This window comes from Schistocerca serialis, chromosome 3, assembly GCF_023864345.2.
Source record: "Schistocerca serialis cubense isolate TAMUIC-IGC-003099 chromosome 3, iqSchSeri2.2, whole genome shotgun sequence".
NCBI lineage: Eukaryota > Metazoa > Arthropoda > Insecta > Orthoptera > Acrididae > Schistocerca > Schistocerca serialis.
Window position 1 is genome coordinate 390,771,270 of NC_064640.1, and position 13,501 is coordinate 390,784,770.

Genomic DNA, 13,501 nt, shown 5'->3' on the forward strand with positions numbered 1-13,501 from the left:
AGTACAAGCCGGCCGTTGTGGCCGAGCAGTTCTAGGCACTTCAGTCTGGAACCGTGCAACCGCTACAGTCGCAGGTTCAAATCCTGTCTTGGGCATGGATGTGTGCGATGTCCTTAGGTTAGTTAGGTTTAAGTAGTTCTAAGTTCTCGGGGACTGATGACCTCAGATTTTAAGTTCAGTAGTGCTCAGAGCCATTTGGAGTACAAATAATTCTAAGTAGAAAGGCTGGGCAAACGTAAGTTCCTGTAAACAGTTGAGTAATAGGATTATTCTCATCAGAATTGACAGAGGAGGAGGAGGAGGAGGAGGAGGACAGAAAAATACCAGTTAGATGATGAAATGGTTAGAAAGAGCTTCCAAAATAAGATTTGTATTGTATGATGTACATAGTAGTACATATACATTCAGATCACAATGTAGTAATGATGAAGAGTAGGCTGAAGCTTAAGAGAATCATTAGGAAGACACATTGTGTAAAGAGGTGGGATAGTGAAGTGTTTGAAAGCATCTGAGGCCATAGATGCAGGATAATGAATAACCAAGCTGGCAGTTAAGTTGAAGAGGAATGAACATCCCTAAAAGGGGCAATCACAGGAGGAGGACTGACTGATATAGGTACAAGGAAAATAGAGCTGTGAAGAACCTCGCATGAAAAAATAAGTACTTCACAATTGATTGAAAAAGGAAGGAAATACAAAAATGTTGAGGAAAAAAACAGGAAATTAGTAAGAAATGCAAGGAAGCTAAAGCAATATGTGTGCATCAAAAATATGAAGAAATTGAAAAGGAAGTGGTGGTAGGGATGGACAAATTCAGCATAGATTCAACATGTGAGACCCTTAAAGCACAAGTGGTGTAACTCCACATTCCTCATTTTTAATAGGGTTGGGATTTTGCTCAACAAGTGAAATTCTGTTAACAAAGCAAACCATGTAATTCGTACCTACCATACATCTAGCAGTGCAGATTTCTGATGTGAGCTGATAGCTGAAGTGGTGTAGCTGGGAGTTACACCACTGTGCCTGCATTGTTTTGAGTTTTCTCAATTCACTGTGGATGTTCTATCTTTTGACTGTTCCCATGATAGGATTTTACCTGTTTAATTATTTGAATTGTGTTCAGTGTGATTCATTCAGTGTGATCCACCATGAGGTGTAGTGATAATGACATAATCAGAGAACAGATTATTTGGGATGATAAAGAAACCAGCAATGAATAATTTCCATCACATTCAGAGCCATCTTATTGGAAAATGGGGTCTTTTTCTGCTCAAAATACATTCTTATGCTGCCTGATAAAACAGGAAATGCCACAATGTCCCTGATAAAACAGGAAATGCCACAATGTCCCTGATAAAACAGGAAATGCCACAATGTCATTGACCAAAGAATGACAGCTAACGTATTTCATGTGATCATTGATGGAAGAAGTGAAACAGTATACAAAAAATATTTCTTGGAACATGAAATCATTTCAAGAAAACTCGTGACTGGTCACAGTATTTGCTGCAGTGTAATTTGCAAACATAGCTTCAGTGTTCTCCAACCAAAATGGATAAAATAAAACTGAAAAATCAGTTTCTGATAGTTCGCACTTCTCCTTTCCTTTGACCAAAAAGCTTATATAATTTATATCTTTACAGTTTGGGTTGCCATGAGCTGTTGTCTAAATTAGGATTCATTTACTGCAGGGATGGCAACAATCAAGAAAGACAGACACTGAAAAATCATCCAATGCCTTGGCTAAAGATGCAATGTACTTAGAATAAAAAGAGTGATCCATTCAAAAAATTTTTCAAGGAAACTCTCTCAACAGACATTGAATTTCATAAGTAGGACTTCCTGCAGGGATTTGAAAAAGGATGCACCATTTTTCTAACATACCTCAAGGAAAGCTGCACACAGCACCACGGGCTATTACAAAAGAGAAGAAGAAGGTCACAGAAGAACTTTTGTGCATCATTCCACCTGTTCAGTACTGTCAGAATAAATAAGACTCAAAGTATTGGAGATGAAGACATTAGGTCACTGATGGAAATTACCGTACAGACAGTGAGTAACAAAGATAATGTGAAATTATGTTTACCATGGTGTTGACTGCCATGCATGTTTTTAAAATATATAAAATCCTTTAAAGATTCACACAATTACAGCTTTCAGCTAAAGTTGAAACTACGCTGAGAGCTGAAACTACACTGCAAGCAGCAGCACTGGTGCTGCTGCTCACAATGTGGTTTCAGCTCTCTGAAACTGCAGACGTGTGTGCAAGTTGCGTTTTTGTGTGTGTGTGTGTGTGTGTGTGTGTGTGTGTGTGTGTGTGTGTGTGTGTGTGTTTTGTTGTGCCTATCGCGACTCAGCATCTCCACTATATGGTGAGTAGCAACTTTCCTTCTCTGGTACTATTCTGATAACACCCATACATATTATGAAAATGTATGTTTCACATCTCCTCCTAAACAGTGGCATCAATTTCAATCAAACTTGATACACACATCACTTACTGTCTGGAAAGAATCACTCTGGAGATAAGAACCACCTACCTCTCAAAGGGGTGGGGGTTAAAAAGAAGTGTGTTTCAAGATGCTCAAATACACAGACTTTACTCGTCCAATATTTGAGAATGAGACTACTTAGTGAGTTGTAACAAACTTCACACCTTATTTCAAACATTTATGAAACTTTTTCTTGCTGATACCCCCTACAAAGCGATGAAAGGAAAAAAGTTTATCACTTATTACATTTTCATTGTTCGTGCAGTAAAACTACCACATTGGTCTTGACGTTTTAACTTATTACGTCTTTACTGCTAATTCTATTCATTACACATTTTGCCAACAATTTTCACATATATCACTGAATGTACTTGCAAAATTAGATCATTCAGAAGAATTATGACGGTTTTGAAAAATAAACAGCTCCTCTATAAAAATCAACATGGATTCCGCAAACAGGGATCCTGCGAAACTCAGCTCGCTCTGCTCCTCCATGAAATCTACAGCCCAGTGGACAACAGCGCTCAGGCTGATGCTGTGTTCCTTGGCCTCAGTAAGGCATTTGACACCACCCTGCATTGCCATTAAATGAAAAAAAAAAAAAAAATGAGCTTACAGAGTATCGAAGCAGACCTGCATTGGATTCAAGACTTTCTTGCAGATAGAACTCAACACATCGCTCTTAATGGAACTAAATCGACAGAGATAAAGGTGAAATAGAACCGTTGCTGTTCACAATATATATAAATGATCTAATAGAGAGCATCAGGTGCTCTCTAAGGCTATTCACAGATGATGCAGTTGTTTATACGAAAGTAGCAATACCAGAAGATGGTAAGAATTTGCAGAATGACCTGCAGGAAATTGATGAATGGTGCAGACTCTGGCAGTTGACCCTGAACAGAAATAAATGTAACATATTGCGCATACATAGGAAAAGAAATCCACTACTGTCCAGCTACACTATTGATGACAGACAGCTGGAAACATCGTCTCCCATAAAATATCTAGCCATAATTATCCAGAGTGACCTTAAGTGGAATGACCATATTATAAAACAGAAATTGGGAAAAGCAAACACAAGACTCAGATTAATTGGAAGAATCTTAAGGAAATCTAACCCACCCATGAAAGAAGAGACTAATAAGGTGCTTGTTCACTCGATTGTTGAGTATTGTTCATCTATCTGGGATCCCGATCAGGTAGGCCTGATAGAGGAGATAGAGAACATCGAATGAAGAGTGGCATGTTGCATCGCGGGTTCGTTTAGCTGGTGAGAGAGCATTATGGAGGTGCTAAACAAACTCCACTGGCAACCATTACAAGAGCAACGTTGTGCATCATAGAGAGATTTACTATTGAAATTTCGGGACAGCACTTTTCAGGAGGAGTCAAACGACGTATTACTTCCCCCCAGATACATCTCGCGTATTGACTACGAGGAGAAAATTCGAGAAATTAGAGCCAATACAGAGGCTTACCAACAATCATTCTTCCCATGCACTATTCGCGAGTGGAACAGGGTTGGAGGGATCAGATAGTGGCAGTGTAAGTACCCTCCACCACTCACCATTAGGTGGCTTGCGGAGTATGATGTAAATGTAGATACGACGTCATAGACACTATGATGTGTGAAAACTGCCACATCATACATGATTTTTTTTAATTAATTACTTCTTTACTATTAACTCTATTCTCAATATATTTTGCAGACAGTATCAATCTATGCCACTGAATGTACCTGCTAAAACTACCTCTTTGCACTACACATTGTTCAGGAGATATTACATCATGTACACCGAGATCCATGAAAACCTGCTACATTATGCATGACGTTTCAATTTGTACTTCTTTTCTACTGAATCTATTTGCAACCCATTTCACAGACAATCTCGAAATAAACCACAGAATCTGCCTGCAAAATTATACCATTATATGACACACACAGTTCAGGAGATTTAATGTCATAAACATTTAGCTTCGCGAACACAAAACTGCAGGGCATTATTTGCTAAAGATGCAGGTGAAACAATTGTACACATATGTGGGAAATATATGTGATGTATGCATAAACAATAGAAGTCACAGATAAAACGCTCCTCCTAAACATCTGGAACGATTTCTACCAATGTTGGTACACATATTATTTACTATCCGGAAAGATATACTGTGGGAGTAAGAATGAGCAACACTTTATTTGGGTAAGAATGATAAATTGGAGAGAGAAGGGGGAGGAAGAGATGGACTAACGTAATTTTAGAAGAAATACATACCTAGGCAACGCTGGATACTCAGCTAGTATATGATAAAAAAGTAACACAGAAAGTACATTTGAGTTTTGTATAACAATCCTAGTAAACCATTCAATATTAAAAAAAAAAAAAGTGTAATGTGAAACTTGTTGACAGATTAAAACTGTGTGCTGAACCGATAGTGAAACTCGGGATCTTTGCCTTTTCCGGGCAAGTGCTCTACCTACTGAGCTACCCAAGCACGAATCATGGTGCGTCTTCACAGCTTTACTTCTGCCAGTACCTCGTCTCTTACCTTCCAAACTTCACATAAGTTCTCTTGCAAGGTACTGACAGAAGTAAAGCTGTGAGGATGAGTTGTGCTTGGGTAGCTCAGTCAGTAGAGCACTTGCCCAGGGAAGGCAAAGGTCTCAAGTTCGAGTCTTGGTCTGGCACACAGTTTTAAACTGCCAGGAAGCTTAATACCAGTGCTCACTCTGCTGCAAAATGCACCACTTTTGCTCTAAGGAACTCATGGAAACGTAGAAATAACTTTCAGTGAAATAAAAATTAAGGGCATAAGCATTAGGTGTGCAAAAAGAGTTCCCCAGTTACGTACAGAGGAGAGGGCAGGGAGATGGAAACAGTACATTGAGAACATCTAAATGGAGAAGGAACTATATGCTGATATGATAGAAGGGAAAATGGGCTTTGATTTGGAAGACATAAGGATTCAGTATTAGTCAAATTTGAGCGAGTTGTGGAAGACTTGCAATAAAATATGATAGATGGGATGGATAACATTCTTTTGGAATTTCCAAGATCAGTGGAGGAAAGTGGCAGTCAAACAATTATTCAAGTTAGTTTGCAAAATCTATGAGACTGGAGACATGACATTGGACTTTAGGAATCCCAAAGATATCAAAGGTAGATAAATGTGAGAACTACCGCATAACCAGCTTGACAGCTCATGTGTAAATGTTGCTAACAAGAGTAATATACAAGAGAATGGAAAAGAAAATTTAGAAACTGATAGATGACGATCAGTTTGGCTTCAGTAAAGGTAAAGGCACCAGAGAGACAGTTTTGGCATATCGTTTAATAATGGAGGCAATACTTGAGAAAAATTAAGTCACCTCCGTAGCATTTGTCAAGCTAGAAAAGATGTTCAGCAACATAAAATGGTGCAAAACTTTTGCAATTCTCAGAAAATAGGTGTAAGCCATAGTGAAAGACATGAAGCATGGAATATGTACAAAGAACCAAGAGGGAACAATAAGAATGAAAGACCAAGAGAGAAGTGCTCTGTACATCAAAGAGACAATTTTCAAAATGAAAGAAAGTCAGGATTGGGTTTAAAATTCAGAGTGAGAGGATATCAGTGATATGATTCACTGATGACATTACTATTGTCAGTGAATGTGAGTAACAATTGCAGGACCTGCTGAATAGAATAAACAGCCTAATGTGCGCAGAATATGAACTGAGAGTAAAAGAAAGAAATACAAATGTAGCAGAAATAAGATTGGCGATAAACTTATCACAATTCAGGGTCATGTTGTAGGCGAAGTGAAGAAACTCTACCACCTTGGAAGCAAAATAATGCCTGATGGGTGAAGCAAGGAAGATTGAAGAACCAGACTAGCACAGGGAAAGAGGGTATCCCTTCCTAAAAGAATTCTACTATACTCCGATTAAAATAACTTTATGATTGACAAATGGCAGTGGCGGGGTGCAATGTTGCAGGCATGCAGCCAACCACAATTCACAAGGTGCTGCGTGTAATCTGCAAAACCAGCAACACCGCACATTCATGGCACTCAAGAATGAACTACGGTTGCCTGACAGCTGGGGACTAATGACCTCAGATGTTAAGTCTCATAGTGCTTAGAGCTATTTGAGCTGACAGCTGGATCCTACAACTTGTCTTGCTGAAATACCAGTCACAGAGTTATTTTTAATTGGAGTATAGTATCAAACGTATGCCTCAATTTGAGGAAGATGTTTGTAATGTAAATCTGGAGCTCAGCATTATAAGGTAATGAATCCTGGGAAATGGAAAAACCAGAAAAGAAAATAGTTGGATCATTTGAAATGAAACTGTAAGAAATGAAGCAGGCCTCCACAAAATATGTGTAAAATGCAGACTAGGTGGAGGGCAGGATGGAAAGTCACTATTAAGACTTTGGCAAATAACTAGAGAGAGCCATAGAAGGCAAAACCTATAGGAGAAGACAGAGATTGCAATGTAGCCAACAAATTGGGTTAAGTGCTACTCTGAAATGAGACAAATATCAGCTGTATATTATTTGTTTTGTAACATTTTAAATGATAAGCGTTAGTGCTTCAAGATTTGCATATAAGTTTATTGTATGAAAACAATTTCTTTGTGGGTGAATGGGAACTTTCATGGAAGATTGTTGTCTGTTTATTTTCTTTATATGCTACTTTAAAAATGGCATGTATCTTACAACTAAGAATGAGTAGGGCAAAATCTTCTATCCTGCTTCAGTCCATAGTCTGCATTTCCTTTTTATCTTTTTTCTTGCGAGTTTCAGAGTGACTTTTCTGTCCTTTGCCATCTTTTTGTGTGTTTCCTTATTACTTGTGTAGAACGCAGTAACTTCAGTTCCATAATAATTTTATCTTCAGGATAGTAAAACTTCTACACCACAGAAACGTGCTGCTAGTTCTCTTTCACTCTCTGGTTACATAAAGGGCAGCAATGTTGCAGAGGATAAAAACAGTATGTATGTGACACTGAGTCCTTTACTTTCTTGTGTTTTCCTTTTAATAAAATCATGTTTACCTTGAATTAACAAAGATTTGTCTCATGTTATAGGCAATATCAGGGCAGATGAAGATCAATTAAGTAAAATTTCGACAAATCTGTGTTCCACTGAAGAAGACACTCCAATGAAAATATAAGTGGTCCAAAGTGGTGTGAAACAGTGCTTGAATTTTATAGTGTGCTGCTATTAATACTTGACCTTTTGTGAAGAACAGTTGTTGCAGCTACATATTCACTGGAAGCTGGTAGTGAACTGTGAATTGCAGTGTCTATTTATTTATTTTTTCTATAGCTCTTCACAGTTTAGAATGTGATAACCTGCAATTTGGACAGTGACGTGTAAGAATTTTGTAAATTTTTGTACAGTAACCTTTATACTTATATTTGTACTATGTTAGTGATGAAACTCCTCGCAATAAATGTCTCAAGATGCTCTGGACATTGAGGTTCTGTTTTATTATATACACGGAATAGTTCAGTATTCTCACGCAACAGAATTATTCACAGGTGGGATACAATTTATTATGTCATATCCTCTGCCACACACTTTATACTGATCTGCAGAGTATGTACTTCGCCAAGAAAAACTCTGCTAGCTGGGATGGGATACTCACCAAAATAATTAAAAAAGTTTACAGCATAATAGGTCATCCTCTCTCTCTCTCATAATAAACAAATCCTTTGAAGAAGGTTACTTCCCTGATCTCTTTAAATATGCGGAAGTAAAACCATTGTTTAAAAAAGATTCAAAAGATGATATGGGAAATTATCACCCCATATCTATACTCCTTGTCATATCAAAAATATTTGGAAAAAATGCTGCTTTACAGATACAAAGCTTCATTACACAGAATGATATCATTTCACACACCCAATTTGGCTTCCAACAAGGCAAAAACACAGTAGATGCGATAAATGGTTTATCGAAAAAATTACTTCATCACTATATAGGAAAGCTAAGGTCACAGGAATATTCTGTGATCTTATAAAAGCATTCGACTCTGTAAACCATGCCCTGATGCTTTTCAAACTGAACAGGTATGAAATAAGGGACGTTGCTTTGATATGGTTTGAATCATATCTCTTGGAGAGGAAATAAAGAGTGGTAATCACATCAAATGGAGCAGATCACTTCTCCAAGTGGAAAACTGTCTCACAAGGTGTTCCTCAAGGCTCAATCCTTGGACCCATTTTATTGCTGTTTTTTGTAAATGACTTGTCTCTCAATATAAATACTCATTTAACTTTGTTTGCAGATTATACTTCCGCCCTAATTGAAAATGAAAATTCTGACAATATACCACAGAATCTCATGAATATGTTAAGTAACGTGGAAACATGGTTCAGTCAAAATGGCTTAAGGCTAAACATTTCAGAAACCCACATGATGAGTTTTAAAACCAAACATTCAAAAACTGAAAAAATCTATGTCACTCACAACAATCAAAAAATGGAAGTACTTGACTCAGTCAGGTTCCTGAGAATAAACTTAGACAGAACTTTGAGTTGGAATTCTCATATAGAATATCTAGCAAATAAATTAAACAGCCTTGCATTTGCAATGGAAATTTTAGCCTGTGCCACTGATATGGCCACCAGGAAAATAGCATATTATAGCTACTTTGAATCGGTTATTCGATATGGAATAATTTTTTGGGGAAACTCAGGAAATGTTACACGAATTTTAAAGTTGCAAAAAAGAATCATTCGCAACATGTGCTCTGCACAGCCGAGGGCATCATGTCGACCATTATTTAAATACCTAAAAATATTAACTGTCCCCTCTTTATACATCTTTGAGGTGGTTCTTTTCCTATGCCGCAGAGCTGATCTATTAGGGGGGGGAAAAAAAAAAAAAAAAAAAAAAAAAAAAAAAAAAATTTTGAACACTCATATGACAAGACATAAAGAGAACTTTATGCTTACCTGTCATATCTTGAAACTTCATAACACAATAAAAGGGTGTGACATAATGAAGATGAAGATAAATATTTTAAAAAGCAAGTTACATGATTTTCTAATTGAACGATGCTACTGCTCTGCGGAAAATTTCATGAAGGACGAAGTGATACTTTCTCTACCCACACTTGCCACCAATATATCCTTATTCTCCCCTGCACATATGGTCGTTGTTAGTTCTTAGTCTGTTACTTAAATGTGCAACCAATTACAAACTACAAGAACCTAACAACAAAAACAATTACTCATCTGTGGGTAACTGATTTGTGGTGCACAGGTACACGTAAAGGAGATCTGATGTCTCAAGTTTTTGAGCTACAGATATTTTTGTAGCATGTAGGTTCTAGATGAGATTTACACATCCACACCAAGACTGAAACATGAAACTGTTTTTTGTGTGCCAAAAGCAGGAGCATGATCAGAGGCTGCAAGAAGGCAGCACAGAAACATTGACCAAAGTTTTCTGTGCCCCAAGTATTATAAAATTAATTTTTCTTTTTCTCTCCTTACATCAGACCTCAAAGTAGATTACTGAGGGTGTAATCCATAAAAGACAGTAATCCACACACTTCAGAAGATTCAGGCTGTTCTAAAGAATATAACATGCCACAGCACAGACAAAGTTATCTGAAACAGAGTGGCACAGACTGTGGAACAGTGATTATCGTCCTACTGATCGTACTTTGTGACACGCAATTAATACAGGCACTGCTTAGTGACTACTGCCTTCACTAAGTTACACCTGCAGGACATGGTTGGGCCTTAAGCAGCAAAACTGACTAATCTAAAATCATATGTTTCTCGGCTGTTATCGCTTACAGCCACTTCATGTTGTGCACACACTATAGTCAAGGCTAGGGGTTTTGTTATTGATCAGATTTATTAAACAGCAAGAGGAAAACACAAGACTGAAGTGCAACGACTGATTGTACCAATGATAGCTGCTGCTGCTGAAAAGAACCATAACTTTAGCAAGGAAACACAGTACTACACAACTAACTCTATTGTTGCCCATAGTGCTACATCAAATATTTATAAATGTGCTGCTACATCAGATGTTAACATTTGTCTGTGTTTAAGCGGGCATGTATGTATTTTAAAAACTTAATGTACTGTCCGCATACGTTTTTACATTTTTTGAAAATGTCGATATTTTTTTTTAGTTTTGGTGATTAGGATCTTTTGATTTTGGTTTTCATAACTTCTCATCAACAATTTATATGGTTTTTACTTCAGTTACAGAACTACATCATCATGGACTTATGTGGAAGAATCTATCAAATCTTTGTTTGATAAAAATATTGAAATTTATGATGAAAAGTGTTTTGATCAGTTTTCAAATTTAAAAAAGAAATTATGGACACTTATGATGGAAAATCCAGCCAAGCCAGGAGAAATGATGCAATTACATTGAGTCATCTAGTAGTGAAAAACAGTTTGGTGAATTAATTAAAACTGTGTATTTTTTTCCTTGAAGTGCAGCCCATAATGCTTGTTTGTTCTTAATACAACCACAGTGGGCAAAGGAGAGAAATAGACTGACAGTTGAATGGTAAAATTTTATTTTTGTCAACAAAAGGAACTTTTAAACAAGATTCAGTCCACTGAAAAATACACAAGGGATATGGAATCTAAAGTAAAGTAGGTTGAAAAATTAAGCAAATACAGAATATTAACCTTTGGAAATATAAACACTGATATAAGGCTTAAGACATCAAAACAGCTTTATCAACAGAATATGTCAAGACAGCATTAATAACAATCCACCAATGCAGTCATCCTGTCTTGAAGTCATCACCAATGTTGAAAAAGATCTGTATTAATTAGGGTTGTTCAATACTTACTTTCTTTCAGACAGTGAAGGTATATGGTTAAAGTTAAAAATTAATAACCCTCTATCTGACTGCCTCAAAGCAAAGCATATTAGGCTACTGTATGATCAAAATATTGACAACTACAGGATGCAGTTGCAGGTGATTTGATGGTATGACACCCTGCTTGAAAATGAGACTGGGATGCGTTTGCAGTTTTCATCAATGTGCTCCCAGACATTTTTAAGACTTGTTGCCCAAAGATTCTGAAAAGAAATACAACAGCCCGAAAACAGGACTGTACATCCAAGTGGTTCACACCCACTCTGCCAAGACTTTGAATATTAGTTATGATTTACTGTCATAAATAGAAAAATTATGATGCAGACAAAGCTAGTTGCATAGATTAAAAGAGTAAATACAGATCAGAAATCAGGTTAGCAAAGTGTAATGCAAATGACAATTACTTTAAAGAACTTGGAATATTGTTAGAAGGGAAACAGGGCAACTGAGAGCACAGGAAGACTGTATTTCTATCAAACTCAATGAAAAGTTTAACAAAAAGTTAGAAGTAGAATATATTTTAATAATCATTTTTAAGTGTTGTAGAGAAAATGTGATCCAGTTGTTCATTAGGAAATGCAAGGTTGTATACAGAAGAGGCAATACCTATGCAATTTGATAATATTGAAATTCATTATATTAAAATTAGAAACACAATAAATTTACTCAAAAGTAAAAGCTCACGTGGAATTGATGGTGTTACCAACACAGAACTAAAAGCTTGTTCTCAACAGATAAGTAGGACTGTCAGCCACATACGTAGTAGCTCACTGAAACATGGCATTTTTCTGGATAGACAAACATGCTATTGCTAAACCTTTGCATAAAAAAGGAGGTGAGTCTGCTGCTAATAACTACTGCCCAGTCTTATTTCTGACAGCTTTAACCCCTCCTCAACCCCCCCACCACCACCACCACCACCCCCTGCAGATTCAGTCGTTAGTTTAGACCTGAGGTTTTCCTGCCTGTCGTAAGAGGTGACTAAAAGAAGTATCCTTTTCAGCCTTCAGCATTATGGTCCCCTTTAGGGTTTGACCCCCTCACTTTCCAAATTTTTCAGAAGTGTGCGTATTTTGGGGAAGGACACCTTATGTGTTGCATCAAATATCTGTTGTGCACATAGACCTTCTTTACCTATTATTGTCATGGCTCTGTGACTCCACCCGTAATCCAGCAATTTGGGCGAGGACACCTTATGGGATGCATAATCTACATCTGGTGTCTGCTGTCTTCTTTCTCCCCCATGACAATACTGGATTTCTTTGCTGCCAATATCCAGCAAGGTAGCCAGTGTGTCGTGGACAGGCTGTCATGTACCCACTTGGTTTTACCTCCCTGACAACACAGGTATCACACTAATGATGCCTGAGATGCAAACTCCCCACATATGCCAAGTAGTAGATGCCCATCTACTTGGGGCATCAGGACTCCTGCCTTTGCTGGGGCTGGTCGGAGTGGGTCGAACCAGGGCAGATGACCTGCAGTCAAGTGGATCAAGTCATCTTTAGGTGGTGACCATATGGCCCCAGCAGTCTCTAACAAGGAAAATGTAGACTTCAGTGCCAAGAGATATGATCCCAAATCGTTTCTTTCCCTAGCTATGCCATGGGAGGAATGTAGGGCTACAGAAACAAGAGAGACATATTTGTCTTTGTACTTAGTTTGCAGCAGGACCAATGGGGACTCCTTTCTGGGTAGAAAGCCTCTGTTTTTCACAGAAAACCTAAAGGATAAGTTTGGAAGTGGTGGCACTGTACAAAATGCAAAGTGGGTCAGTCCAGATTGAGACAGCATCCCCAGCCCAGTCATGAGCATTGCTCGCCTGTGACACGCTGGCTGATATTCACGTTTTGATCACTCTCCATAAAAGCCTAAATATGGTCCAGGAGATTATTTTTCATCGAGACCTCCTGTTGCAGTCTGACGACGAGCTCCGTGCCAATTTACGATGGTGAGTCAAATGAAAACCTTGAATATTTTATAAAAATATTATTTATTGTGCAGAAGTGGTGCAAAGCTATATCACTTTTCAACATAATCTCCCCCACGCTCAATGCAAGTCCTACAGCGCTTCCAACGTGCATGAATTCCTTTAGAAAAAAATTCTTTTGGTAGTCTGCGCAACCACTAATGCACCGCGTGGCGTACCTCTTCA

General features: G+C 37.8%; 1 protein-coding gene across 6 annotated transcripts in view; it reads left to right on the forward strand.

The window, feature by feature from the left end:
• Nucleotides 1-7,952, forward strand: part of LOC126470233 (neuropathy target esterase sws) — a 199,535-nt gene extending 191,583 nt beyond the window's left edge. For 3 of the 6 annotated variants that reach the window (XM_050097929.1, XM_050097931.1, XM_050097932.1), the window contains 2 exons: nt 7,375-7,468; nt 7,565-7,952. In XM_050097929.1, coding sequence (XP_049953886.1) covers nt 7,375-7,468; nt 7,565-7,650 — 180 coding nt within the window. In that variant the 3' untranslated portion in view covers nt 7,651-7,952. Of the gene's footprint in view, nt 1-7,374; nt 7,473-7,564 lie in introns of all 6 variants that reach the window. The other 3 variants (XR_007586158.1, XM_050097930.1, XM_050097933.1) reach the window with 3 other exon arrangements.
• Nucleotides 7,953-13,501: the final 5,549 nt, after the last annotated feature.